At 34.8% G+C, this 27,339-nt stretch overlaps 7 protein-coding genes and 1 long non-coding RNA gene across 11 annotated transcripts; 2 read left to right on the top strand and 6 right to left on the bottom strand.

Moving 5' to 3' along the window:
- Positions 1 to 431: 431 nt before the first annotated feature.
- Positions 432 to 2,260, bottom strand: LOC149677115 (dynein regulatory complex protein 9-like). The gene is made up of 7 exons (XM_089838116.1): positions 2,078 to 2,260; positions 1,857 to 2,014; positions 1,554 to 1,797; positions 1,402 to 1,476; positions 1,203 to 1,334; positions 1,014 to 1,115; positions 432 to 758 (listed from the first exon to the last, which is right to left on the bottom strand). The coding sequence occupies exons 1-7, from the start codon at positions 2,198 to 2,200 to the stop codon at positions 615 to 617; spliced, it is 978 nt and encodes a 325-aa protein (XP_089694242.1). The 5' UTR covers positions 2,201 to 2,260; the 3' UTR covers positions 432 to 614.
- Positions 2,261 to 2,298: 38 nt separating this feature from the next.
- Positions 2,299 to 3,367, top strand: RpL35A (ribosomal protein L35A). The gene is made up of 4 exons (XM_089838118.1): positions 2,299 to 2,408; positions 2,682 to 2,813; positions 2,887 to 3,039; positions 3,145 to 3,367. The coding sequence occupies exons 2-4, from the start codon at positions 2,704 to 2,706 to the stop codon at positions 3,317 to 3,319; spliced, it is 438 nt and encodes a 145-aa protein (XP_089694244.1). The 5' UTR covers positions 2,299 to 2,408; positions 2,682 to 2,703; the 3' UTR covers positions 3,320 to 3,367.
- A 141-nt stretch (positions 3,368 to 3,508) lies between these two features.
- On the top strand, positions 3,509 to 5,422 carry LOC149677113 (uncharacterized). Its single transcript, XM_089838117.1, has 3 exons — positions 3,509 to 4,664; positions 4,730 to 4,981; positions 5,044 to 5,422. Exons 1-3 carry the CDS (start codon positions 4,237 to 4,239, stop codon positions 5,207 to 5,209), a joined length of 846 nt encoding a protein of 281 aa, XP_089694243.1. The 5' UTR covers positions 3,509 to 4,236; the 3' UTR covers positions 5,210 to 5,422.
- Positions 5,423 to 5,431: 9 nt separating this feature from the next.
- On the bottom strand, positions 5,432 to 6,413 carry LOC149677112 (uncharacterized). Its single transcript, XM_089838120.1, has 3 exons — positions 6,277 to 6,413; positions 5,961 to 6,210; positions 5,432 to 5,872 (listed from the first exon to the last, which is right to left on the bottom strand). The coding sequence occupies exons 1-3, from the start codon at positions 6,389 to 6,391 to the stop codon at positions 5,689 to 5,691; spliced, it is 549 nt and encodes a 182-aa protein (XP_089694246.1). The 5' UTR covers positions 6,392 to 6,413; the 3' UTR covers positions 5,432 to 5,688.
- A 1,309-nt stretch (positions 6,414 to 7,722) lies between these two features.
- Positions 7,723 to 9,637, bottom strand: LOC149677111 (uncharacterized). Its single transcript, XM_089838531.1, has 5 exons — positions 9,627 to 9,637; positions 9,143 to 9,412; positions 8,907 to 9,073; positions 8,227 to 8,432; positions 7,723 to 8,167 (listed from the first exon to the last, which is right to left on the bottom strand). The coding sequence occupies exons 2-5, from the start codon at positions 9,396 to 9,398 to the stop codon at positions 7,939 to 7,941; spliced, it is 858 nt and encodes a 285-aa protein (XP_089694657.1). The 5' UTR covers positions 9,399 to 9,412; positions 9,627 to 9,637; the 3' UTR covers positions 7,723 to 7,938.
- A 1,400-nt stretch (positions 9,638 to 11,037) lies between these two features.
- On the bottom strand, positions 11,038 to 12,782 carry LOC149677110 (uncharacterized). 4 transcript variants are annotated; one of them, XR_016366659.1, is made up of 4 exons: positions 12,681 to 12,756; positions 12,340 to 12,572; positions 11,968 to 12,225; positions 11,038 to 11,890 (listed from the first exon to the last, which is right to left on the bottom strand). It is a non-coding gene; the product is annotated as an uncharacterized LOC149677110 (long non-coding RNA). The 4 variants fall into 4 exon arrangements; XR_016366657.1 differs by having other exon boundaries at positions 11,968 to 12,572; positions 12,693 to 12,782; XR_016366656.1 differs by having other exon boundaries at positions 11,968 to 12,572.
- Positions 12,783 to 13,157: 375 nt separating this feature from the next.
- LOC149677109 (uncharacterized) lies at positions 13,158 to 15,235 on the bottom strand. Its single transcript, XM_089838115.1, has 3 exons — positions 14,968 to 15,235; positions 13,965 to 14,532; positions 13,158 to 13,892 (listed from the first exon to the last, which is right to left on the bottom strand). The coding sequence occupies exons 2-3, from the start codon at positions 14,522 to 14,524 to the stop codon at positions 13,721 to 13,723; spliced, it is 732 nt and encodes a 243-aa protein (XP_089694241.1). The 5' UTR covers positions 14,525 to 14,532; positions 14,968 to 15,235; the 3' UTR covers positions 13,158 to 13,720.
- A 5,306-nt stretch (positions 15,236 to 20,541) lies between these two features.
- LOC149677108 (uncharacterized) lies at positions 20,542 to 24,423 on the bottom strand. The gene is made up of 2 exons (XM_089838529.1): positions 22,663 to 24,423; positions 20,542 to 21,619 (listed from the first exon to the last, which is right to left on the bottom strand). The coding sequence occupies exon 2, from the start codon at positions 21,609 to 21,611 to the stop codon at positions 21,138 to 21,140; it is 474 nt and encodes a 157-aa protein (XP_089694655.1). The 5' UTR covers positions 21,612 to 21,619; positions 22,663 to 24,423; the 3' UTR covers positions 20,542 to 21,137.
- Between the last annotated feature and the right edge of the window lie 2,916 nt (positions 24,424 to 27,339).

Raw genomic sequence — 27,339 nt, 5'->3', positions numbered from 1 at the left:
ATTAATCGTTTTATCGTCAACAGAGGTTATACCTCAATTTTTTCGGTAGGTAATAATTCGAACAAGACTTCGCGGGGAGTTTATTTTTAATTGAGTTTGAACTATGGGTTGACGGTTTTGGGTTGGGTGGTTTTTTTTTTTTTAAATTCGATAAATTTCGTAATTTTTTTTAGGTGTGGCTATTTTCGATAATAATTTCGATTATTTCCAATTGTGTCAGTTTTTTTATTTGGGACTAACTTAATTGAATTAGTTTAATATTATTGTTATATTAATCTAGGGCCCCAATTTATAAGCCTGAAATTATCATTTGAAAGGTTAATAAACGATATTTCAAAGGGAGTATAGAATTAAAGTAAAATATAGACAGACATTTAAAGAAATGTCATAAGCTACCAATTTGAGAAGTATGACAATAATACGTGAAATAAGAATCGAACCTTTCATTTTAATTTATTTATAATAAGGAAACGAATATCATCATTAATTATTTCGAATTTTTTTATAAGAGTTATAATAACTGTAAGAAAATGATTGTTAAAACTTTTCAATTTTAATTATTGATGCCTCGTTTCAAATCTCTTTATACGGTGAAGAATTTTTGGGACTTGCAATTATTTTAATTTTTTCTTGACCGACGTGGTTTTTCTGGTCTGAATTTCTTTGGTTGTTTTGTTCCCTTTAAATTTCTTCTTTCTCTTTTTGGCGTATATTCCTAAGCCTTTTCGAACCATGACGCCCTTCCACCAAGCTTGGACCTATTATATAATATCAATTTTTGATACAAAGTTTTATAATTAATATTTTTATTGATAAGTCAGCCCTGAGGGAACCCCTTTTAATTTCCAATTTCACTCTTATTTTTATTGGCATTTTGACAGGTAGATTTAGGCCTAAAGTTTATGTCTTAACAATGTAAATTTATGTGAAAAACAGACCAATTATTATTAGTCTTTATTTAAGAGGGGCGAGTTCTGGGAAGAATAATTTGCATAAATATAATATATATCTACCCTGATAATTGCTTTCACTTCAGTGGCCTCTCGCTCCATTTTGCTTTTTAATACTAGTTTTTCGATAGTATCTTGTTTGATAGTTGTCATGTATAATTTGCACTGTCAAAAATGTGTTTATTAACATATCATTGACGCGATAATTTCGAGCCTTTTTGACTGTTTTTTCTTTTTTAAATACATACATACCTCTTCTGTCATGTTTAAAATTACGTATTTCAAACTTTCAATTTCATCCCTTAATTTCGCAATCTCGTATTTATCGTTTTTCATCTGATCGTAAAGTTTTATTTGGCAGTGGTCCCTCTCGATTTTTAATTCCTTAAAAATTATAAATCCCTAAATTTAAGATTTTATGTTTTAATCGGGATTTTTATAAACCACTAACCTGAATTTTAAGTTTTAAAAATGCTTCTATGGATTCGTTAGCGGTAATTTCCCTACGTAAACTAGATTTTAGGTCCTAAAAAAAAAAATAAGAGTTCAACCAATTTTGTATATATTATACGGTAATTTATATGATGGGGGTATAATTCTTACATCTTTCTTTTTAATCATTTTCGACTCCTTATCGGCTAATAGATCTCGGGAAACTATGACGTCATGTCTTAATTTATCGGAAGCGAGAATAACTCTCAATTTCTCCTCTTCTTTTACTAGATCCACTTTATTTTTAATCGTTTCGACTTTTTCCTCTAAAATACCCAATTCGCTTTCTGATTCCCGTTTTGTGATTGGCAAACGTTTAATTAGGCTTTCTATTTTGGTTTTGTTTTCTTCTATCCTAATTAAGTTTAAAATTTAATTGGGGGTGGATGGTATTTTATGCCTATTTGTTTTTACTTTAGTTTCTTATAACTAATCCTGTTTTGATTAATTCTTTCTGATTTTAAATTATTTTGAAACGTTGTGTAGGTTCCTGTTTGTTTAATTTCTTCCGTAAGATTCTGTATTTCGTTAAGAAGGTATTTTCTTTCTAATTCGAATGGTTTTTCATTTCCCTTTATAAATAATAAGTTAATTTGTGTTATTTTTTATTTATTTGATTCTTTAATTAAGCCTACCGAATTTGCATACTGCGCGATTTCTAAATAATCCGCGGTTTCGTCCAAAATCGCGGTTATCCAGTTAATTTCGTTCGCGTTAAAATTGTTAGAAACGCGATTATGATTCAAAACATCCTCCATCTCCAAAAAACGCGAAAACCCACGCGCTCAACCAAGGCTTAACTTTCAAAAATATAAACAAACGGCGTTGCCTAGCGACGACCCGGCGTCGAAGCTGACGTCACAAGAGAGAAAATCCGTTACGCGCGCCATCTACGGAAAGCGGCCAAAAACTGATAAAAATTTCTTCCAAGACCACGTTCGGCCATCGTCTTACACCCGTCGTGAGGTATGTACCGATTTTATTATGTGTTTCAACCCGTTTAAAACGTATTTAGAATTAAAATACATTTACCTTTATCTTCCTTACATTCTATTCTTCTAAACTAATATTAATTATTAGGGTTTTAAGTATTTAAAAGTTAGATCATATTCGATTGAAAAATACCCATATCCATTAACCCGTGTAGTCTGACGTGGTTTAGGCTTAGGACAAGGCTTAACGTTTTCCCTCTATTTTTGCTTCACAATAGATATCGGATTGATTTTAATTATGTTTCAGGTGTTAATTAACTGACCACATAATGGCTGATGCTGCAACAAAACCCAAAAAGAAGGCAAAGGCTGAAATTGCCCCAGCCGCTGCTGCTCCACCAGCTACTTTGAAAATAAAGGAGCCTATTAAAGTTGGAAGGTATGTAAATCTTAACATGTGTTTTGCAGGCTCATGTCTTGATTTGTGGCTAATTTATTTCAATTTATTTTAGGTTGTATTGTAAGGGAGTGTTTGTAGGATATCGTAGAGGTTTAAGAAACCAACACGAGCACACTGCTCTTCTTAGAATTGAAGGTGTTACGAGAAGGAGAGAAACGGGATTCTACCTAGGAAAAAGATGTGCTTTTGTATATAAAGCTAAAAAGTAAGTTTCTGTTAAACAATATAGAGTTAAAAATTTCTTTCAATGTTTTCTCAATTTTATCATAAATGTTTACAAAATTGATGGTTTATTTTCTTTAATTTATAGTAAGACTAGAGTTCCCGGCAAGAAAGATAAGTTCACAAAGATCAGAGCCATTTGGGGTAAAGTTACACGTGCCCATGGTAACAGTGGAATCGTCAGAGCAAAGTTTAAGCGTAATTTGCCAGGGAAAGCCATGGGAAGGCGAATAAGGATTATGCTTTACCCATCTAACATCTAAAACTTGTATAAAATTTATGGAAATAAATGGCTTAACGGCTAAACAAAATTTCATGTCTCAACTTTTTGTATTTTGTAACAAAATAAAAGGTGCATTGGTTTTGAATTTTTGGAACTTAAATAAATTACAATTATAATATTACAGTTATAAAATCTTACGAGTAAAATAGGAAAACCGCAGATCATTAGATTTAAATTTTAGATTAAATTGTTTTCCCACGTGTTATTAAAGTTTTTTTTACTTTTAGTACACTATACTGAGTCTAGATGCCGCTAGTGTCTGCGCGCCTTAGAGATTTTCGATTTCTTGCACACCCCCCTCACGATTCTTTTTAGTCGGGCTTATGACTGCATTGGAAACTTGAATGATGTCTGTCCTTTTGAAAATATATGAACTTCCGCAAAAAATAACTTGTTTCCATCATATTTAATTAAACTGAACTTAATTTAATTCCGTTTATGACCATGACTTTGCGATATAATTTCTTAACAGCCCTCCTTAACCTTAATTATTTTGAAATATATAGTAATGATAGCACTTAGCCTTCGACTGTATTATTATCTATGGAAACATAACATAAGGTGACGCTACCCTATTATAAAAGTTTAGGTCGGCTAGGGCGTAGTCTAACATTGACATAATGTCACCCAGGCTTATAAATTTAATTGAAACACCATCCTTAAACACACCCAACTGTAGGGCATCGTTACCTTTTAACCTTACAGCCTACTGATCTTTTTATTTTTTTTTTTTTTTGACGGAAAGCCCATCCGGCATTTGTTTATTACACTACTAACACAATTAAAAATAAATATCATCCAAATAATATTGGTGTATATATAACACACCCAAACTTTAATTCATTCTTTATTTCAAAGTCAATCGTTGTGGTATAAACACTTCAAACTGAACTTAAAATGAACGGGTTGAAAGGCGTACTTTTATTTATTAGTTTAATTACGCTTAGTTTGGTAATTAAGTCGGAGGGATACGCTCTAAGATCGGGTTCTACGCATGTTACGAATCATTCGGTTGAAAATGAAACGTCCAAAAGAACTCATAACGTCAGGAAAATCGGGTTTCATAGTTTTCTAGATGATAAAAATTCAGATAGCAATGATCCGGGCAGAAATTTGAATTTTTTGAAGTTGAAATCAGTGCCCATTGCTGCTAGGGCGGCATTGTTGGGTATGGCCCTGGCCGCCCTGTTACCGTCTTTGGGCGGTTCTATCGGGTCCATTTTTGGACAAGCACCTGTACCTGTACCCTTACCTTATCCCGCTCCTTATTACGGATTAAGGGCCTTTCCCAAAATAGCGGGTTTACCTCATCGTTTTAATAAAAGGTAATTTTTAGTTTGTTATAATTTTTTTAATTAAAATAATTCACAATGCGCGCCTTATATTCTAGGTCAATTAAAAATATACCCAAACCGAGTAGATTTGATTACGACGAGGAACAATTAATTGATATTCCGACTGAAAATCGTAATTTACATGAAACCCAAATGCTTCTCCGCGATGGTGATCAAATTTCTCGTAATTGTTTGAACGATTTGCATTACGTCAACGCTTCTTGCCAAGAAACGTTTTTATGCAAAATTAACAGCGATCTTGAGGAATGGAATAGCGTTTGCAATCAGGCTCTCGAGTTGGCGATTGAGTAATTAATTTAATATGATAATTAAGAATTTAAATTCTTATAAAAATTTTCGTTCATTTTAGAACCAGCGAAGTTTCTGGTATGAATTTAGCATTGTTTGTAAACGAGCGACTTTTTCGAGCTTGGAAAACTGGTCGGGATGGTTTAGATTGTGAATTGGTGTACAATGGTTGCCAGAAAAGCGTACCTCAGCTTCTGAATGCCATTGGTGGGTTGTGGGTACCATAAATGAAGAATTTTTAAAAACATTATTCTCACTCCAAAAAATTTATTTTAGAAGGTAACTTATTTGTATTTAATTTATTTTTGATATTCAATTATCCAAATTACACCAATATCATATTTCTCTGCTTAATTTTGTATTATTTATTATTAAAATTACATAAAAATTATTATGACCAATGTGCGTGAACGTCTTTAATGTTTAAATAATTCTTATTATTTAATTTAACTTAATTTGGGGCGTGATTTTAAATAATTTTGTGGGTTTTTTTTTCCAAATTTTTTAATTTGGGGGAGGGGTAGGGGACTTGACTAGAAAACTACCTGTAACTGCTGTATTAGATATACATTATAATGGTTTAATACGTCTCTAAGCAATAAATAAATTTGCGCGTTTACATTTTGTAACTGGGTTATTTTTCTTTATATTTTAACATAATTATTGTATATAAATTAATCAGCACTGAGGTCGTATACTGGTTATTTTATGTAGACCCTAACGTAACAAAGGCGTTATGTTCAAAAGTGGGTAAATTAAACGATGAACTTAACGTGTGAGGGCATGATGGGTAAACTGAGGAGCAGTTCCCATGATCAACTCCAACCCTGGCTGCGTCGTAAAAATAGTCTACATTGTCCGCCTTACGTTTGTATCTCGTACCTTTGGGTCTAAAGGTCAAGAAGAGTTCAAATTTAGTCTAAAATTCAGCCGCTTCCATTTATATGAACTGAACTTGGGAATAGGGTCGCTACTTACTTGAAAACAGTATCGATGGCGTTCTGAAATACTTCCAATTCAGGGGATAATCCGCTTGAAGCCACTTCCTTGTAGATCTCGCAGACAAAGAGTTGTTTGCACGAGCCATTGGCAACTCCCCACTTTTGAAAGGCGTCTTGTAACATATGCAGAAACGCGCCCGTTTTCTCTTTACCCAATAATGGTAGCCAAGCGTTCCCTGGGTCACCGTCAGCTATGGATCGTTTACCAAAAGCGGCTAATGCACCGCCTGTCCGTTAATTGAACTATTCAAACAAGGCTTCTGGCATTCTTAAAGAAACTGAAATATAATTACCCAATCCTCCTCCGCCTAGTAAGACCATCATAGCTGGTAACAGGGACAGTCCGTAGAGCACCCCACTCATCATGACCGTTCTTAACCCAACTTGAGCTCCCACAACGGGACTCATAAAGGTCTGCCGGTTTACGAAAGGTCCCGAGGTCACTGTTCCTTGTTTAGTTTTGTTTGCATGCTCGAAAGGGTCTTCCGCGTCGAGGTAGTCATCGGATTTGTTAGTGGTGGTAGTTGAGGAATGTCTCTTGACGGTTGAGGCTAACTTGGCTCGGGAATTGCCGACCAAAACCACGATAACCAGTCCCAGAAATAGCGTTAATTTTGTTGCCATCTGAACTATATCACTGTGGGCTGAATTCGGGTGTTGTTAGACTTAAACAAACAAACTCTTTCAAGTTAGGTTGGTCATGTAAACATGCATGCCAATTTATCTAACTCCAACCCCAAGATACAAAATCTTTAAACTTACTTGGCTTTGAGAGCCTTTACGGGTAATCCAAATAGTTCATAGATGCGGAGAACTTCCTGTATCCTTCCTAGTTTTTCAAATAATAAAATGGACGTTTGACCAAGATGCCTTTATATACCCAAGTTGTTTTTCTTTGATAAAGGCGTGGTCCCATTTGACCAAGTCTTCTGACAAGGTGACGGCCCTTTGAGACGTCCGATATACAACCCGGCTAGCACCTCCGCCTTTCATTCAAAATCGCTGGACCTTAATAAACGAATTACGTTTGGTTATGTACATCCCCAAAAGCTTCGCATTATATTTCTTCCCTTTTGTTACTGACGTTGTACGGATTACTTCCGCGATATTATAAATTGGACCTATTGTTGCGTTTTAGATTACATTTCATTGATCGCGAGAAGTTAACAGAACTTTAGTTTAATTGACGATTTCAACCGTGTACAGTTTTTGTGTCTGACATAAGATAATCTTCCTCAATGGTCACTACTACCAGTATAGTTATGAAATTTGGAAATATTTTATGAAAAATGATGGAAATTGTACATGCGTTTTATTATAATTAGGTACTTTTGCAATTAAAGCAAAGCGCTTAATACTAATATAGTGTGCAACAATTCAATTATGATAAAATAGCCTAAATAGACTAGCATGATAAAATTAACTGGACATAAAATGTGCATGTTGTCCATTCCAGGTATTCCCAAAAGTTTATTGGACGCATTGAAGCGTTATAATTGTTATCCCCCCTTATAATCGCCCTTGCAATGTTTGTTATTGAATCAAGTTGTCGACCACGACAGAGAAGGTCACCGTTTCTCTTGATCCGTGACTGTTTCAAGAGTGCTCAAAGACATTTTGTTTAGTTTTTTTTATGGAATGTGGGCCAAGTAAAATTCTGAAAAACCATAACATCCAGTATTTTTGACTTTTAATTAATATTTATTATGTAAAATGACTTGGTAAAATACATGGTTTTCAATAATGGGAAGTTGGAATTCAACTTAAAATGATCAAAATATTCGCTTATTTGTACGTTGAATCAATCTCAAAATCACAATTGTTAAAAATGATTAGAAGCACGTGTTCAGTTCACGTTTCGGATGATTCCGAATCAGAACTGATCAGGTCTCTTAACAAATCCTCCTCTAAACTGGCGCTAATCGAATTTTCAATTTCATTTTCCTCAACTGGGGTTAAAGCCGGTGGATCATTTTTGGTTTTGATACTCTGTCCTCCGTCTCCGAAGATTCGGTTGACTTTGTGGTAGTGCTTTCACTGTCCAGGGGTGATCTTGGACAGGCCATGAATGACCTCAAACACTGTCCGCAATCGAGCTTCCCCTTTTCAAAGGCCTTTAAATAAGTTGAAAATAGGAATTTAGAGATGGGGTAGGGTTCCGTTTTCTCCAATTCTTCTCGTTTCCTGCGAAGAATTTAATTAGTGATAAATTAATTGATTAATTTAAATCATGTCAGGATTACTTTAATATAACATCAATATCCGAGGCAATATCGCCCAATGGCATTGCGTGCTTTTTTTGACAGCTGTATTCGCAGACTGCGCGGCTTTTACACGCTGGGCTACGAATGGAATGATCCACAAAAACCTTTTCGAGATAGACCATTAACTGCGCGGCGTTTAGTTCAATTTCTTCCAATGTTTCATCTAAACGTCTTGATTTTTTAACCTAAATATGTTGAAATTTTGAATTTTATATTACGAATGCTTTCGAACGAACCGCGTAACTCCATATACAGGGTGTTTCTGATAAGTCTGCATTTCACAAATTAAGGGGGGATGTTCTTTGGGAAATCGATTTTGAGTCGAAAATGTTCTGTACTTCTATCTATTTCCATTTTGTTTCCCCCTAAGGGACACTGTTTTCGAGTTAAGATTGCATCCAGAGTATTTTACGGATGACCCCTTAAATTTAATTAAGAAACTGATTAAGACAATGGTTTCTAACATTCCTATAAAACACTTTGACAAATCATAACTCGAAAACAGCGTCCATTGTGGCAAACAAAATGGAGATAGAAGTTGCATTTTCGACTTAAAAATCTCCCTAAGAACATCAACCCCTTAATTAATGGAAACATCATACATCATTTATGCAACCATTAAATAGCGAATTATAAAAAATATAATTTTGATTCATTACCCCATATTTCTTCAAGTATTTCTTTTTGGCGCCAGTCGCCGTTGTGGCTAGAGATCCTAGACTGATAGCCCCGAGATTGACCCCGAAAAACGGTAAAAGAACCAGTCCGCTGAGCGCCATAAGTCCCATTAAGGGTAGACCCAGCGTCGATGTGAATAACAAATCACCTTATTACCAAAAATAGATAAAAACATTTATTATTTATAAATTTATACAGGCTTAGTAATTATAATTACCTAACGCGTTCATTGGATTAACGGGAATGGGCGCCAATCCACCACCTGTAATTGGGATTAAAGGTCTCTGTCGCAAAACCACGCTGGACAATGGTCGTCTAATTGGGGCTAAACCGGATCCGAATGGGACAGTAAACTGTCTAGGGGATATTGGCGGGTAACTTCGGGGTTCAAGCTGTTGATTCGTTGTTAGCGATGGAAGAATTAATAATATTGTTGTGAAGAAAACCTTTAGGCCCGAGTTCCTCCAATTCATTCTGAAATTCACACCTAAAGATTTTAATTAGAGATGCTAAACGAGCAAACATCAATTATTTCACCACAATGAATCTTATTAGACTTAATTTTGGGCTTTAAACAATATTTTAATTTAATCTTACGTAACTTAGATACTCTCAACCATCATAATTTCAAAATTGGTTACACTGTCACACACATGCTTATAAAAATTAAAGGACCATTTTTAAAACAACAAAACACTTACTTAAAACGACGTCTTAGTCTTACGCCCGAAGCTTTTCCAAAGAAACTCACTTACAAACTGGACTACGATGCCAGGAATAAATAAAACCTTCAAAAAAAGTTCAATGATAGACCGGTTTCTCGATTATTCTTTTTTCTTTTTTGGTGTGTATGCACTTTTTATATCTTTAAATATTTATTTTTCAAGTTAGAGCAGACCCCGGAAGACACTAGCTCTAGAGGGGTTTGTTTTTCTAATCTTACCCTACACCCTAGTTGAAAACAAAATCAGAAGTAACTGGTGGACTCCTTACTCCTTAGTCCAGAATTTGTCTAACTCTAAAGATGACCAAAGGATAGAATGATGATATTATTAAATTTATCTTTCCCCAATATCATCTTCAATCCCCCATCCCTCTTTCACCGAAATAAAATTATCCCGAACTAATTTGTAGGTAATTCTAAATTTCCATTTTTGTTTTAAGGATAATTTGGTTCTACTCTTACGGCTTGTTTAATGTTAGGACATTCAAAATTGTATATCCTCCGTTTCGCTTCTCTAATCAAAGGGATTCCAAAGTATACGAATGATGGAAGATGTTCAATTTACTTGCGCTAGTAGACCGTGTCACATTCTCAAATTTCCTATATCGTATTTCATTGGGTGTTGAAGTGTACTGTATGGTTTGTCCTGCAGCAAATAGGGAAGACTCTAAAGTGGGAGATTTATGTCTGTTGTCTAATGTCTTGTGACTTTATCGTCTCTAGTTTGAAGTTGATGAGCGGGAGAGAAAACATGTTACATAATATAACTGAAGTATTAAGAGGATACAGAGTGTCATCCTTCTATTATTATCCCCTTCTGGTTCCACTCGGGAAAGTTGAAACCCAATCGCGGGCTTGACCATACCTTTGAGGCTTATTTAAAATATTTCCTCGACCCTTGTAAGTAATGACCCAACGTATTTCAATATTAGAGGGTCCGTTCTTTTTCTTTATAACTTTTGATAAGCTAAAATAAGAACCATTTTTAAAAGATGAAGTTAGTGTAACATTCTCAATAGACCGATGATTATCTAGATCTCTCATACGATTAAAATTATACCCTTATAAAAGTTAAGTGGACATAAATCCACCCATCTTTACACCGGTTGGTTTTGGTTTTATAAAATTGGAATAATAAGATGAAAAATATCAAGGTTAATGTATGGAAGGAAACTATGTATAATACTAATTTCACGGTGACTTCCATTCCGTCTTTCTCCTCAATGATGGGATGCATGGAGTAGTGGTTTTATTTTCTAATTACACCCTTATTTTCATTTCTTTCCCTATCACTTCCTTGTCCGTTAAAATAATAATATTATGAACGCGAAGAAGAACATTTTTACTCTTAAATTTTTCAGTTAAATTGCCCGTGTAAGACTTTAATTCGACTTGGGGATAATTTTTGGCGTAACATAACCACAACGCGGTCTCATAATTTTATTACAGACTCGTATCTATGTTTCTTATAAAAATTTGTCATTTTTCTATTTTGATATAAAATGCATCCTGGATTATTATATCGTCTCTATAAATTACATTACGTAATCATTCAAAATTAATTATCAAGCGTACATAACAAGGTCGAGGTTTCGAAATAAATGTCTTAACCCTTTTACCGAAAGCCAGCCAATAAGACTAGCTTCTTATTGACTTTTGGTTTTACATCATGCATCTGTAGGAATTTTTTGGTTCCTAGATGCAATATTCAAACTTTCAGTACATATACTCGAAAATTCAGCTGCAAAAATTTTAAATGCACGTGCAACGAAGGATGTAGGGAGTTCAACCGCCAACCTTTACTATTAATATTTTGTTCTAGTTGAAGCTAATACCACCTGCTCGCAAACGCGTGTTTTTAGTTATGGTAGACTCCCCTATATCGTAGCCTCTAGCTTAAAATGTAATATCTACCATAAAATGCAATATTTGTCCCGCATTAGATATCGTAGTTTTCAAAAGTTGTCATGGAAGAAAACATTTCCGAGTTGAATTCTAGTTCTCTTCAGCGGGAATCTAACTCCAATCAAACCGATTATAAACCGACGCAAAGTTCGCCAGTTAAATGCTTTATTACATTATTAATGGTGGCCATTTTGAGCACACTTTTATCGCTAGTGGTCATTATATATCCGTGGCTTCCACCCATTGAATTTGGCTTTCTAAGTTCAACCACAGTGTTGTTTTTCAGTGTACCGTTATGGATTACAAACACAAGGTTTAATGAAGAGAATCGTAAAGCTTTAAGTAACAAGAAACTGATATTAATTTGGATGTTGAAAGACACTGCCGGTACCATGTCCTCTATGTTTCATTACCTTTCTTTGAAAACCGTGTCCCCGTCAATCGTTGCAATCATTTCCTCTTGTAATCCTTTCCTGGCAGCCATTTTTGGAAGAGTTTTTCTGAAAGAACCTTTAACTAGTGTTAAACTAATCGGGTTAACGTTCACCGTGGCCGGTATGATTTTAACGACGTTTGTGACCGATCCAAGTGGTGTCAATCTAACCATTACCTCGAAGACTCAAGTTATTGGTTCCTTGTACGCCATTGCCAGTGCCTTTTGTTCAGGGGCTCTGTTTGTGTTATGGAAAAGGCTAGGCAATATAAATGGAACATCTTTAATTATAACCAGCTCTATTAATGGTTCCGTTATATCGTTGGTTATGAATTTAGCCATTGAAGGATACGTCATTCCACCATGTGGTAGTGCCGCTTGGTTCTTGACTTTCGCCGGATTGACCAATGTCGCTACGGGGCTATTGTTGAATTTGGCGTGTAGGTACGGGGAAGGTGGTATCATTTCCGCCTTAATAACTGGACTGTCTGTAATTTTTTCCTTTATTTGGCAACTGGTGTTTTTCAAACATCATCCTGGAACTTTGGAATGTCTAGCCGGGTTGATGGTTCTCATAGGGACTACCTTTAATGGGTTCGGAATATTTTTAGGCAGGTTTAAGTTGTTTAGTTTCACGATTTGATGTATGGCGCGAGATTGTTATGTTTTCAATTTCTTAAATCAAATATATACCTTTGTACGTACTATTTCGTTTAATTTAGTTCAGATCCGTTCCGCTTAGCTCTGGATTATACTGACTCAGAAATCGTCTCTACTTTAAGTGTGTATTAGTTCAATTTACTTAAACAAGCGCGAAACTAAATACTAGAAATCACTCGAGCATTAATTTTAGATGTTTAATGTAATTAAATATCGCCATCTAGGCATTTATTTAGTCGAATTTAATGGATTAAATATATACTTAAGTTCTGGAAATTTTAATTAAATTTGCTTTATTTTAATATAATAGATACAGCTAAATATTTTTTAATTTTTATAACTATACTTCTCCAATTTCCCATGACGCTAAATACTTGGGAATAACATTTAGGGCTTGTAAATAGCATCCATACCAATCCTCACGACACCTTAATTGACTTTGTGACATCACAACTCTCCTTTCAACCTAATTAAATTTTATGTAAAAAAAAATATTAATACTCAAGACTCGTATGTACATTTAAAATTTTATTTGGTTTTAAAGGCAATTATATGAAAAACGTTATAAAAACATGAACATCACATTTAATTTTTATTTTGAGAAGCTTAGGCTACGAATAACAAAAACTTGCCAGCAGTTTTTCTTGCTTTGTTTTTTTTTTGCAGACAATACGCGACGCTCACATTTTTAAACTACAATTATTTACATAAATTAATGATTAAAACGTTACAAAACATGATATTAGTGACGACGAAAACGAAAAACAAATGACGATACTATATTTAATATAAATACGTCCGAAAATGTTAATAAGTTAAGTAATAATTAAGGCCGCGTGGTAATTAATCTCTCTCTTTTTTTTTGACATTTAAAATTTGGCGGGAAGCAATTTTTACAGCAATATATTAGCGAAGAGTTCTGTTTTAAATTTAATATGGGTATTTTAGTTTTGTATTAGTTCGGTTTTCTAGGTTGTTTGTGAAGTTAATACCCGTTCATTTGCTTATATAAAGGGTTTAGTATTTAATTTTGGTAGAATTGAATTTTGGCTTGGGTTTAATTTAAATTTGATTTATCCGGACTTGTTGGGGTTTTTAACGTAAGGTCCATTGGGTGACTTGCATCCTCTGTAAATGGCGGAACAATCTCGTTGACCCAAACCAGCTCGGGCTGCTCTTAAGAAATCCTTGAGTATCGTCTTAGGTCCATTTCCAATGGATGTCTTCTCTAATTTGGATTCAACCCTTTTGAAAGGAAGAGCGAGGTTTAATTAGCAATTGCAATTAAGATAACGCAAGCAATAGTAATAAACTTACTCGAAAAGGTCGATAAGTTTCTCGGCGAAGGTGCCGACTTTGGGGTTGATTGTCTTTTGATGCAATTGGCACATAAGGAACCTTTGGCAATCGGGATTGGTGACCTCGTAATTGTCCATAGTCTCTTCGACTGTGGAGACAATAGCGGCCAGTTTGTTACCGGTCGTCCAAGTAGCGGGTTCATCTCCTTCGGATGACCTCCTGTATCCTTGACGTTGGTAGATGTAACTGGCAGCCGGGTTAGAAGCTGCAGCCGCGGCTCCGGCACCTGGTCGTAGAGCTTGGAACGCTTGTTGCTGAAATGCCTGTAACCTTTGACCCGCTAATTGAATTCCCGGTTGAGCCAAACCGACTGCCAAGGGACCGGTCATCATTAATGGGAGAACCGGGAGGGCTAAGAGCATCAAGACTAAAGAGACTGGGATCAACGAGTTCAATGGGTTTTGTCTGTCCTTCTTCTTTATGGTACTTGTCTTCCTGCCCGTTTCTTCAGCTCCATGGACGAAGTAAAGGCAGGCGACCAGTAAGGCGACTAATAAGAGAGCGGTTTTCGACCGCATGATTTATTCTATGGAAATAAATTATGAATGGTTTTTTAGAAATTGGATGTTAACTTGTAGAGAGATCTTGGGTTTTTACGATAAAGTTAAAGATATTAATTCCCGCAAACTTAGTGATTATGTCCTTCAAAATTAAGGTATTTGAGCTATCAACTTAGGGTGCTTCACCCGATTTCTATTTTAAATTAAAACACGGCTTGCCTCTTAAATTAACGCGTGCCACAGACACTGGCACTTCACGTTATCTCCTAAATACGCTAATACTGTCAAAAGACACGCAACTGTCCCTCCGTTATTCTACCTAAAACACAACCGATACCACTTACAATGCTCGAGAAACATAGACAGCTTAATTATAATCAACAAAAACCGTAATAACTAATAAAATCTCATAAACTAAAACAAAACCGATGAAAATACGTAGCGTTATTACGCACACCCACCTTTTGATTAGTAATCCGCAAAAATGTTACGAAGAGAATTGAAAACTTTTCTCGGCACTTTATTCCTCCGATATGTATTCCTTTCGTCTTTTCTCGTGACACTGATCGCCTTTCCTGCCATCTCTTCCTATTTATAACCTGCTCTCTCTTGGAATATTCGTCGGCGCCATAGTCGGGTCACAGCCAAGAAAATCAAGGGCGCTCGGTCAAACTTCTCGCCCCCCTCCGTTAAAATATTTTTTCCTATAACGGCAGCATCCGCGCCCTATCTTCCTAAAACATTACCAACACCACCGCCATTCATTCACCTGAAGCGAAGTTTTTAGTACAGTTATCCTTAGAATTTGGAAATCCCCCATTCTCCTCCTACTCCTGTTTTCCATCTTACTTCCTCCGTAAGTGTTTATAGTATATTAGCTAGAAGTTATCGTATTTTGTTCCTTTGGTTGATGGGTAGGTGAAGCATTGGAGACTGAAAAACCGAATTGTTTTTGCAAATGGGTGTGAAAAGTCAGGGATTTTTCAAATGGGTGTGAAAAGTCGGGAATTTTTCAAATGGGTGTTAAATTTCTGGGAAAAGTCAGGGATTTCCTGCAAATGTGTATGAAATGTTGGGGGAGTCAAGGTTTTTCCAAATGGGTGTGAATTGACTAGGGAATTCAGGGATGTCACAAATGGGTGTGAATTGACTAGGGAAGCCAGGGATGTCACAAATGGGTTTTAAATGTTTGGGAAAAGTCAGAAGAAACATACACTCATGGCACCAATTTTTCGTTATACTGTTATTATAAATAATATTGGTTTTTTTTTTGTGATAACTTCCCGGTTAAGGTACTTCTTTCCCGAAAAATGAAATACATATTTTCCTTCTCTAGTTAAGAATTCCAGGGATGGGCGAATTTCGACGTTTATTAAAACTCAAAACTGTCCTAATAAAGGATACGCTGAATTTATTTTCATCTTTGGTTATCTATAACAATTTTTGATTGGTTACGAAATTGGTTGGTGTGACGTGACGTCAGTCACGAAATACTTTGGTCAAGTTCACACATCTATAGCTTAATTTTACCAGTGACCCATTGAGAAAGTATACGCTTTTAAAAACTTAACGCGCTTGATTGGTTCTTTTAATTGAACAAATATTCAAAACTTGGGTGACTTCCATTTTAAAGGTTTGACCGAGACATTTTGCGTCGGCAATTTTTTTTTCAAGGAAATTTTTCTTAATTTAGTTTAATTTTAATTAAACGATTAAATGGTTCAACGCGGCCTGGGGTGAACCGTGCAATTATTAAAGTTTAAATTTGAAATTCTTCAACGTGTTATTATTTGGGGGGCTGCATTTTAGCCGAGAAATATCATGGAATTTTGTTTTGTAGGTAATTAGGCTTAGGAATTAACCGTAACTTAAATAGTAATTAGGTATCGGAGTATTATAGTTATTTTAAATAAAGGGAATGTGAAACTAAACGCGTAAGCTGAAATATTTCCATTACAAAAAAAAGGACTAACACTTTCCCTCCATAAAGGATTAACAAGATCTTATGTTATATTCTCAACAGAAACTTGATTATGCTAAATATTACTAATCAAACCTTTTTGAATCATTTTCCACGAGCTACAACCAGAAAAAAAAGTAACAAACGAATTTTCGTGTCCCTGATCTGATAAAGCTAATTTTGATTAAAAATAAAAAAGAGATTAAATCCCCCACGGTATTTTTACAATCCACTTCATCTCATCCTCCTATTTGCATTGGAAAATAACATCCGCTTAAGTATGTTAGACTATTCTTTCCCAACGCTGTCAGAATTTGGGTCATCTGTCAGTCGTATTCCTTTCGTTACATTACCTTGACCAAGAACTTGGTATATGTAATACGAAATAAAAAAAAAATAAAATACCTCCCACGCTCTCTGTATGTATATGCGAATGGAACCTCTTTTTAATACCCCACTTACAATGTTGTACCGTGTTCTAGATATCGCTTCAAGCCCGGGATTAAAACGAGTATTTTTTTTTTATTATCACCATCACGTATATATTATTTTTGGGATAATAAATTATTTACGGAAGGAAATATATAGGAATACCTATATAGTTACGTCATTTATTTACTTCTAAAGCGAGTCTGATGACGTGTAAAGTTAGACTAGTTGTTTATTGTTAAGAGGGTTTTAAAAAAAATCTAGATTAAATTGCAGAATTTGTGTTAATAAGCAATATGTGATTTATTTATTTATTAATTTTTGTTTATTCAGGGTTCGTGCGGAACCTGGATAAGTCAGGGATATGAAAATTAAGGGAAAAAGTCAGGGATTTAAAGGTTTTTCCTAAAAAGTCCGGGATTGGTATATCAAAAGATGCTTGGAGCAATGCTAAATATGAGACAGGTGTGATGATGTGGGCTCCTTAAACACCTTAAAATGGTCAGGGATATTGCCAAAATTTGGTCAGGGATAAAGTAGAAAAGTCAGGGATTTTCAATATAAAAATTTCATCCGAACCCTGTTATTAGGTTTTTTAACCACCTTATATTTTAATTATAATTTTTTTTATTTTTGCAAAATATGGTTCTTGGCAGGGCTTAGCCAGGCAGTCTTACATTAAAATTTAGCATCTAATATGTATGTAGTCATACCATTTAGTGAAGTTGTTTAAGCCTAATTAAATTTGTTTCATACATTATTTATTAATTTCTAGAAAATTTATTTATTTCTTTATTTATAGGCTGATGTTTAGATCCGTTTTACCCATTATTAAACTGTTAAGTATCTACTCTTAAATTTTGGGGTTAATAGCTCCTGTTATTGCAAAATGAAATGAAATTTAATATAAAAATAGGTTGATGTAAATTTGGGGAAATTTCTATATAATGGTCTTCTTGGCTTTTCTGGGACAACATCCTTATGCTGGGAGACAGAATGACTCATACATATTACTTTAGGCTATATACTATATAATTATAATTAATCCTGGCTGTTTAATTTGTTATATAATTAGTAATTAGACATTTTCAAATGATTCATTATCTAAATACACATAATTATCGTTTAAGTTTATTTTTCTACCAATAGAGAAATGAACCTCAAATAGAATGTTCCGGTCAATAATTTTTGAAATATTTCTAAAAAAATCAACACGGGTCTCTTTAGCTTAGCTTAGCTTAGCACCATCCGTATGATGATATTGGCGCCAAATACTTCCGCTCATTTAGGCCTAACAACTTCTAATGAGATTTTTTCTTATATTTTGGCAGTATGATCACGATTTCCTATAAAACCCCAGGCTTTTTATTTGGCAGGAGATTTCTGTAGGTTAGTGAGGAATTTTCGATAGACAATTTTGATTGAAGTAACAGCGTAGTTTGTTGTCGCCTTTATCTATATTGACAAGTGAATATTTGAATATCTACGATGAATATTTGAAACTGATATATCGGATATAGCTCGAATATTCAATAGAAATGGTCGGTAGTTGATAGCGTAACGTAATGCGAGCCGGGTCAATGATTTTTCCCGCTCGAATTCATTTTATGACATCTCTATATCTTTTGTTTCTAGTTTAAAAACAATGACCTTGATATTGTAAGGCTTTTTTCTTCCGTTGTTTTTTGGTACTTCCGTTTCTATGGTTACGGTTTTATTGACATACATTTAAGTCATAATGAGCTTTATCTTTTTATATATTTAAAAATAATGTAGGTCCATTTGATCAGCGAATCTTTAAATCAATAATTATTAATTATATTAAATAATTATGTTTATTGATTATCATTGAAATTGGGAGTTCTCAGAAGCTACGCCGCGCATTTTAAAAATTTCTAGAATGAGTCATAACATCACGTGACCCGTACCATTTGTTAAGATTGCACGGAAATATTTAGCCCAAATATTTTTAAGAGTATATTTTAAGGAGAAAAAAAAATTACTTCAAATACTTCCCCGTCTTACGTTTTAGTCGCCTTAGGCTTGGGTTTTTTTTTTCTTGATTAGTAAAGAGATAATGAAACGTTAGATATAACGCAATATTATCAATCCACGAATTGCTATTTTATTTTGATATGGAATGTTAAATTATGGTTACATACTCCCTTTAATGAAGTACGAAATATTTTAAAGTATTTTTCGTATAATAAAATTGATAAATTTAGGAGAGAAAAAAATCTCGTTTTTCAAGTGCAAGTTTATAAGAAGGTAATAAAACTAAATGGCCCTAAGGTGGTAATTTTAATTAAAGGGTAAAGGGGGTTATTGCGAATCGCAATTTTGTCTGTCAGTATTTTACGACCTCTATAGCTTCTTAATCAATTATTTGAAAATATTCACGACGAATTCGGTTTATTTATGGGGGACAACTTGTTCCGAAACATCCTACAAATAACCCACTATCAAATTAACCGTGTATCTACTTATAAAACCGTGTTAAATGTGTTTAAATTTAAAATTAAAATAAAAAACCGGAGTCAGGGATTAATAAGATTGCGCCAATTTGAATTTATATTAAAATTATAAAATTATTAAACTACTTTACATAATGATGTAAAATTACGTTAAACGGGGTTTTTTTTACGAAGTTTGCCTATAATAATTTTACCCATAGGCTTAACAATTCAATTAACAAAAATGTTTTAAAATATCCATGAATAATTAAGTCATACTAATTTTCTCGCTCTTAATATATTTTATATTATTAATAGATTTTTGTAAATTAATACGAGTGACACAAATACTTGGGCGCAAGCGAAATACCTGAATAACGAAGTTAAAAGTAGGCCTTAGGGGTCACGAGTGTCTTCCTTCTTCGGAAGGAAGATACCAAAATATTCTTAGTATAAATAAATTTTGTAAACTGGTTTTTACCCGCGTTTTACCTTTAAGGTGAGAAAGGTCAAACACCCGCCTAGTTCCGTTTAGAATTTTATTATTTTAATTTTCCCCCTGTTAAATTAAAGGTAAATTACCACAATAACAATTAAGGAATTTATTTAATTACACTCGTAGTTGATACGTTTCTTTGGAATTTGTTGTTCCTTTTCCTTTAAGTCTATATGCGTTCTTATAAATAAAAACAAATTTAATTTTAAATTAATGCAGTTATTTCTATGGGAAAAGAATCAACCTAATTTTGATGTTGGTTAATTCTAGATTAGGATTAGCTCCAAGCTTTTCCGGTACGTTGTTTACGTTTATTAATTGACGAAAATTTCTGCGTGCGGTTCAAGGTTTTAGCATTCTAAAGTTGTGGGTGGTAAAAGGGTTAATGGCTTGTAAGTTCAAGCGATGGGTGGTATAGCTCACGTGCTGGTTAGTTTTAATTGATTTCGTTCATAGATGGTAAGGCATGGGTGATAAAGCGGGCGAATAGAATCGAAATGGTCTATAATTTGCACGAGCGCTATGTTCGGGAAGGTATGGGTGGTAAAGCGAGGCAGTTAAACTGAAATGGCTCATTGTTATAAGCTTAAAGTTAATTATATACAACAATATATTATGTATATTAAATATTTTATTTGCAGTTTAAATAAAATTTCAAAAAAAAAAAAAATATACAATCCAACATTTTTCGAATTATCTGAATTAATTAAAAATAGAATTAAAAGCCCAATTATAGATAATTAAAAACCGCCGCTATACAAGATTATTTCGACTATACATTCTTGAATGGTTATATAAAATTATGGAAAAAGCTATAATTATATTTTATCTAAATATTAGATACTCGATGGTCCCGTGAGGTCCTGCCTCTACGAAACGTAAAAAATAGTAATCCAAAAACCCTATTTTAAAACTTAAAAATAAAATTAAGAATATTTAAGAACAATACAAAATTAATTTAAAAATAGGAAAATGTTAAAATTAACTGACCAGCAGTTAATAATTAAATTAGTTACGTAAGGAATTAAGTCCCTTAAAACCAAATGAAATTAAATCAAATAAATTCCTCTCATAAACCGACCGATCTTATTCTCAAACTTCACAAACTTTCTTTGAAATTTTATCTTAAGTGTTAATAATAATTAATTAACTTTTTAAGTTAAAAAAAATAAATCCTATATCTAATAGGAACGTTATCATATATCATAATTATTATGTACAAATTTAGTTAATATAATTCCAGCACGACCAGCGTTTAGTTTTATAAAGAAATATACACTGAGCTAAGCCTAATTATTGGTGCTGGTATTTTTCGAAAGCTTTTTCAACTTTGCGCCAGGCGTCGCTAATAAATTCGGAAATTTCCGGGTTAATATCTCCGAAGATGCTACGACGTCTTCTACCGGTAACTAGAGTATTGACTGGACTGGTGAAAACCCCGGTCATCAGGGTTCCGAAGAGTGGGATAAGTAGGGCGCCCAATCCAAGCATCAATAGGATGGGGACCAAGAAAGAGGGGTCGAATAGTCCACGGTCGTATCCGCCACCGTATCCCATACCGTACATGGCGTGACCTGGGTAGGGAATTTCCGGTTCAGCGCCGTAGTAGGATGGTGGGCCGCTGGTCTTGCCGTATTTTGAGTCCAAGGATTTTGGCTGGGGTCCACCTATTTTCAGGTCCTCTGGGTTGGCTTGAACCTTCTTAGCGGCGTCAATTCCAATGGCGAAGAAGAGGGAGAAGAGGTACAAAACGGTTGATTTGTCCATTTCAGTTTCTGTATTGGGAGAATAATAAATGCGGTGGACAAAGGTTAAAGGTCGTGGATATTAAACCTTCTTTGCTCTGGTGGGACACTTTGTGTATAACTAACTGCTTAATTGTTATTTAGGACTTGTTTAAACTTACCATTAATTTGTTACATTCTTAATTAAGGCCAGAAAAGGTCGTTTTTCGAAAAAAGAATAAATTACTTTGCTTATTTATTTTTTTTTTTTTCTAAATTTTTCAAAGAATTCAGGATATTGTTTCATTTTTGGGCCCTGGGTTTTTCTTATTTTTTCTTGTGAGGTTAAAGAGAGATTAGATGCTAGGACTGCGGAACGAATTTCCTTTTAATTCAAAGGAGAAAAAAAGAGTTCTAGGTCACTAAGACCTTTTAGCCGCCGTCTCGATTCCATTTCTTAAGGGATATGCACAATGGATGAATTTAGCTTAGCCGTCAACATACCTCTGTATTTAGGGTTAGGGCGTTTACCGCAAATTTCGCGGATATTTGGTTTTCCGTCCTTTGTTATTGGTTTTTCTATTTAACCATCTGTTGCTTTATTTTGTTTTACGGGGAATATTTCACGCAAAGAGGGATAGGGAAGAAGCTATCGAATGGAATCCAATTGACCATTTCGATGTAGCTAAGAGTGGGGTAAACTCTGCCTTCCATCTTGCTTTTTGGCGCCTGCGCTGTAGTCTCTTTGTATCATGAGAGCTAGAAGGCAATGTATCAACCCCTCTCGTATGTCCCGATACGTCAAAAAGGTCAATACGGTTGCTTTTAAAGTTAAGATCCCATCTCCAAGTTAGTTAAAAGCCCAATTAACTATTCCAAGTGTTATACAACCACTAAACCACTCGTTATACCGTTTAAAAATATATTAAAGAATGGCATAAACGTTGACCAAGGTATTTCAACTAACCCTTTTAGAGATAGAAGAGTATATCGAAGCTATACTGATAACTGCCCAGTACCGACCGAGACAAGTACCTTTCCAAAGTTAAACCCCGTATACCAAAACTGGTTGAAACTTGAAAGTACTCGCTTACCTTACGATGTATTCTAAGTCGAGAAAACTTTGGTAAAATACCGAAGGAGATTAACTTAACAACAAACTTAATTTAAAAATGCGAATATTAAACTAAGATGTTCTCGAGATGAGAGGAGTTGTTGAAGTGATTTTGGAACTGACCAGCACCCACTATTTAAAGGTCTTTCGAGTCACAGGCCAGTTCATTTTCCAATTCCCTTTTCATTAAATCATTTCATTTCAAATCCTTTTTCTTTTGATTGCCGTATGAAAAGAAAAGCTCGGCTATTCTTATATAACATTCACGCGATGTTGGTTTAATTTTTGACATTAAAAAGTTAACGTTCACTGTCCTTGTAAAAACGCTATAGTTAACGCTACACGCGCTTAATATTTCGACCAAAACATTCGTAACAATTAGTTAAGAAAGAAAAAGCTATACTTTCCAATCTTAAGGTGACCGTACAATAGTACGTACACCGTTAAGTGTGTCAAACGATTTTGGTTGGAAAACATTGTTCGGACATTATAAACAACAGTATGGACAAGAGAAAATATGGGTCAAGTTATAATGTCACGCGAATCTGTACGAATCACTGTTCCGTGCGATAATAGTTCAAGACCCTCTCTCTTTCTTTCTCTCTTTTAAAGACGTAATCGCCCTTGATATTGCCTCATTTGTAGCGCTTGGACCATCAATAGACAGACCTCTGTGACTTTGTCACTGTAATGTGTGGTTCTTCAAGCGTTCAAAAAAATGAATCTGTTCTTGGGGGAGGCGAGATTTTATTTTCTATTGTTTGATGGGTTCAAGACTTCTGTTGGATTTTCTACACTTTCAAACACGTTGATGCATGCGTCTTATACAGGATTTATTTCTGAATTATGATTGATTATCGTAGGGTGCTACATAATTTTTTTTAGCTCTGGGTGATGATAAAATTACGGTGTGCTTATATTCATTGTTATTTTTAGTATAGTCGTGTTTTGTGTTAACAGGATTGTTTGGGATCCGCGATTTCGCAACATTGGTTCGAGTTACGAATTTTATTCAGGATTTGTTTTGGGTTTATTATTAAATATTACATTTTGTCTGGGGTTGTTTAAAGTTTTGAAATGAGTTATGCCTATAAGGATGTTTCTTTTAAAAGACTGTGTGGTTAGTTTTAAATGCTTTTAAAAGTTAGTTTTAAATGCTTTTAAAAGTTAGTTTTAAATGCTTTTAAAACTTTAAATGCTTTTAAAACTAATTTTTCTCTTATCCTGATTCTATTGTCGTAGATTAGGTTATTAAATTAATATTTAGGAATGAGCTACGGCCATTCTCCGTAGGTTTGACCATTGGAGAGGTTTTGGGACGCTAGTTGCCCTGCTCAGAAATACATGTATATTTTAATTCAATTGCGTTTTTAATCTCAGTAGGTAATTCTGTAGTAAAGTTTCTGTTCATTACGTTTTTCCTCACTTATTTCTTCGAGATTTGGCAGAAACTCAGATTCAGAACGACTTCGAAAAGGTTTTTTTGAATTTGTAAAAACTCTGCGAGCGCGACGTAGCTTAGATTATATAACTATAAATTAAATATTTATCGCCTAATTTGGAATAGAAAAGAAAGGGTACGGAGAAAACGCTAAAGATAAGATTACGCCCAATGTTTATATCTCCACGCTCCGGCGAACGGACCCTGATTGTTGGCTTTCTGGTGACACACTGAAGCCAAACGGGTGGAACACTTTTACAGGCGCTACTCTCTCCTCTCTCTCTGTTTAAAGACTTTATACTTTAAGAAAAACTTTATGCATTTAGAATTTAAAGCCGGGGGAATAACCCTTTAAATTCGAAATGTTAAAAGTTTTTGCTTCGTTCATTATACTAATTATTATTTTATTTTCAATTTATTTCGCGTATTGCCATTTAACTAGTAAGATTAGCAGAATAAATAATCGCTAAGCCTAACTCCAAAGATTTGCGTCTGGTTAGGCCAAGGCTTAACAGTTGTTAACAAAAGTATGATTATGAAAGAGTCAATGCAAACCTAATTTTAGAACTTAAATTATTGGCGTTATAAAGCATCCCATATTGCGAAACCCCTTCATTGTTAGATATATTTCAATCTAGTAGTTATAAGCATAAATTTATAAGATATGTTACATAAGTATGACACTACGGCGATTTTACAGTTAATCTTCCTATATAGTGTGTACTAAGCCTTTGACAGCGTACCCCTCACCAGGCATCGCTCGCTTTACCTCCAATCTATGACCTACGTACTTCACTAAGTTCACTTCATGACAAGCTCCAGTTTGTAACCAGTGACAAACTTATGGTGAACATAACTTATGAACTTACGGTATAAACTAAGCCTAACTACAGACTAATAATTAAATAAAGATGTGTAATAGTAAATGATTAAATCCAATCTTACCTGGATGAACGCACGACGATTCAAACTCCACGCACTCCATCTGCCCATACTTTAGATCCCTATTAAGCGGACAAACAGTCTGTTTATAGTCATTTGAAGAACATTCGCATCCCTCGCATCCTATTTCCAATTCCAAAACCGTTGTTTTCCATCCGAAAATTCGATTAAACGGGAAAAATCCATTGGAAAGTGCCATAGAAACGCACAAACTCAACGTAAAGTTAACCGACCCGTATGACCCGACATTACCGGGTTTCCAACAGTACAAGGGAATCGTATAGTAATCTTCCATGGCCAAACAACCGGGTTAAATCGCGACAAGTATAGTTTACCGACACACCACTTAATAGGATAAAGATTATCTGATAGTTTAAAAAAAAATTAACAAGAACTAATCTTTACGAGGAAAGTTGTATAAGAAATCCTCTTGTCGCGTGTTGCTGGACAAATAGTCAAGCACCTTTTCCTCGTTGACCGATCCTGGTGAAGGGTTTATAACCAGGATTTTACCCTTATGGTTATACCGCGATTACGTTTTAAATGATAAAGGATTTGACTTTCAAAATTTCATAGTCACTGTCATTGTCATTAAGTATTTAGGAATATTTAAATATTTGGGCTAATCTTATTCCTTTTCGGAAAGACACCTATAATTTTCACCCAACACTCGCGCTTATCAACACCTTTATCCTAACGCGACTGTCGCTATACTATCCTGAAGACCGGCCATTTTAATAATTTCATATCTCCTCCCCCTAATCCATGGCTGGCTATTTTAACGCGTATTTAAATAATGGTCACGAATGAAATAATTTCTCTTTCAAACATAATTATAAACTTGAAAAAAGAAATTTGCCGTGGCGCGTTACGAGAATTCATAATTTGATTTAACTTGACCGTTTGCCTTAACAGCCTCGTTTTCGTAGCTGCGTTGAGCAGGTGTTGATGTTAGGGTTTTTAGGTTTCCTTTGACGATTCAACTCTAAATCGGGTGTTTATCCTTGAAGCCAGTTCTCGTACAAGTACAATGACGCTACGTGGTAGCGCAACCTAAGGGTAAGGGCGCGCGCAAGGTACACTGGGACAGTTTCATCGCTTGCCGCGGGTCAAGGCTTATCACTTCGAAGATATAGAAACTTAACCCTAGCTCGCCTTGTATTCCATCAAGGACTTGAAGACTTGATGGCGGACGAAGTAAGAAACGTCACGCAAATGGTAGATTGTACTTCTCGGTCCGTCACCCTTTTGATGTACGACTCTTTGCCACCGTTTAAACTAAATTTCATTTCACTTAATCTACTTTGAATAGAAAATATTTAAATGGAATGCCTCGCGTGTCTATGGATTAACTCCTCCCACTTTATTCAAATTCATTAGAATAATTTGGATAAAGGGTCCAGCGTCTCCTCCTTCATAGGATACGGAGAGGTTAGGTTTAGTTATTGGATTGTTTACTCTCTAATCTGATGGCGTTGATGATTATAGTCCAGATGCTTCCATGATTTCACACCCGCAAATTATCTTAAGATCAATTCCTTTTTTTGGGTTTTCTTTAGAATGTTTTGAGGGTAAATAGGGCCAGTTTCATTAGGCTTATCTCAGAGGGCGAGATTTATGATAATTAAGTAAAGAAATATTTAAAAATTAAGTTATAAAAGTTACGTTATTATTTATTTAAATTGTTTGGAAATAGAACGTAAAAGTTATTCCTTTTGCGGATTTCGAAAGTTATTGTTTTAATTATAACAAACAAACAAAAAAATTGGAAAAGTTTAACACATTCTTTGGGTTATGTACTGCTTAATTAATGCACTAATGTTACGGATCGATTTTATGAAACTGTAAGGTTTTAAAGCAAGTTTCGGCTGTGGTTTAGTTAAAACAAATGCCACTAGATGGTCCCTTAGTCGAGGGGGTGGGGTTGACTGGCCCTCTAAGCTTAGCGAAGGCAGGTTTGGTTTTAGCAGTGAGAAAAGAGGTAAGATGGAGTAGTATTGATGATGGGCTACCTGCGGCACTGGAACTCTCCCATTGTATCAATTGCGCACGCCCCTACCCTTCAGTAGGTGATTATTAAGTGCTGCCATTGTATTTATTTGAGAACTAGCTTCTACTACTATATGGCCCAACCAAAACGCTGAGGCAAAGTTACAGGTACACGTGGATTACCACTCCATCCCTCGCTCCTTCAAGATTTTAGCAAAGACCTCTTGAACGAATTCTTAATGGTTACCCCTGCCTTTGACAAGGTAAAATTGTTGCTTAGAAGAT

Source organism: Phalangium opilio, unplaced genomic scaffold, assembly GCF_054372755.1.
Source record: "Phalangium opilio isolate 3A_F unplaced genomic scaffold, DU_Popi_V2 ptg000045l_1, whole genome shotgun sequence".
Taxonomy (NCBI): Eukaryota; Metazoa; Arthropoda; class Arachnida; order Opiliones; family Phalangiidae; genus Phalangium; species Phalangium opilio.
The sequence above is the reverse complement of the archived record's forward strand: the minus strand, read 5'-3'. Positions and strand labels throughout refer to the sequence as shown.

What these genes read in the sequence shown, in the direction of transcription:
- LOC149677115 (XM_089838116.1), bottom strand. Translation starts at nt 2,200, where the DNA reads ATGGAGGATGTTTTGAATCATAATCGCGTTTCTAACAATTTTAACGCG. An exon ending in TTTTAAAACTTAAAATTCAG is followed by an intron (nt 1,335 to 1,401) that starts GTTAGTGGTTTA and finishes ATAATTTTTAAG; the next exon opens with GAATTAAAAATCGAGAGGGA. An exon ending in AAGTGAAAGCAATTATCAGG is followed by an intron (nt 759 to 1,013) that starts GTAGATATATAT and finishes ATTATATAATAG; the next exon opens with GTCCAAGCTTGGTGGAAGGG.
- RpL35A (XM_089838118.1), top strand. Translation starts at nt 2,704, where the DNA reads ATGGCTGATGCTGCAACAAAACCCAAAAAGAAGGCAAAGGCTGAAATT. An exon ending in GAGCCTATTAAAGTTGGAAG is followed by an intron (nt 2,814 to 2,886) that starts GTATGTAAATCT and finishes AATTTATTTTAG; the next exon opens with GTTGTATTGTAAGGGAGTGT. An exon ending in TTTGTATATAAAGCTAAAAA is followed by an intron (nt 3,040 to 3,144) that starts GTAAGTTTCTGT and finishes TTTAATTTATAG; the next exon opens with TAAGACTAGAGTTCCCGGCA.
- LOC149677113 (XM_089838117.1), top strand. Translation starts at nt 4,237, where the DNA reads ATGAACGGGTTGAAAGGCGTACTTTTATTTATTAGTTTAATTACGCTT. An exon ending in CCTCATCGTTTTAATAAAAG is followed by an intron (nt 4,665 to 4,729) that starts GTAATTTTTAGT and finishes CTTATATTCTAG; the next exon opens with GTCAATTAAAAATATACCCA. An exon ending in GCTCTCGAGTTGGCGATTGA is followed by an intron (nt 4,982 to 5,043) that starts GTAATTAATTTA and finishes CGTTCATTTTAG; the next exon opens with AACCAGCGAAGTTTCTGGTA.
- LOC149677112 (XM_089838120.1), bottom strand. Translation starts at nt 6,391, where the DNA reads ATGAGTCCCGTTGTGGGAGCTCAAGTTGGGTTAAGAACGGTCATGATG. An exon ending in ACTAGGCGGAGGAGGATTGG is followed by an intron (nt 6,211 to 6,276) that starts GTAATTATATTT and finishes ATTAACGGACAG; the next exon opens with GCGGTGCATTAGCCGCTTTT. An exon ending in GCCATCGATACTGTTTTCAA is followed by an intron (nt 5,873 to 5,960) that starts GTAAGTAGCGAC and finishes CTTGACCTTTAG; the next exon opens with ACCCAAAGGTACGAGATACA.
- LOC149677111 (XM_089838531.1), bottom strand. Translation starts at nt 9,398, where the DNA reads ATGAATTGGAGGAACTCGGGCCTAAAGGTTTTCTTCACAACAATATTA. An exon ending in TAATCCAATGAACGCGTTAG is followed by an intron (nt 9,074 to 9,142) that starts GTAATTATAATT and finishes TTTGGTAATAAG; the next exon opens with GTGATTTGTTATTCACATCG. An exon ending in GATATTGATGTTATATTAAA is followed by an intron (nt 8,168 to 8,226) that starts GTAATCCTGACA and finishes AATTCTTCGCAG; the next exon opens with GAAACGAGAAGAATTGGAGA.
- LOC149677109 (XM_089838115.1), bottom strand. Translation starts at nt 14,524, where the DNA reads ATGCGGTCGAAAACCGCTCTCTTATTAGTCGCCTTACTGGTCGCCTGC. An exon ending in AAACTTATCGACCTTTTCGA is followed by an intron (nt 13,893 to 13,964) that starts GTAAGTTTATTA and finishes TCCTTTCAAAAG; the next exon opens with GGTTGAATCCAAATTAGAGA.
- LOC149677108 (XM_089838529.1), bottom strand. Translation starts at nt 21,611, where the DNA reads ATGGACAAATCAACCGTTTTGTACCTCTTCTCCCTCTTCTTCGCCATT.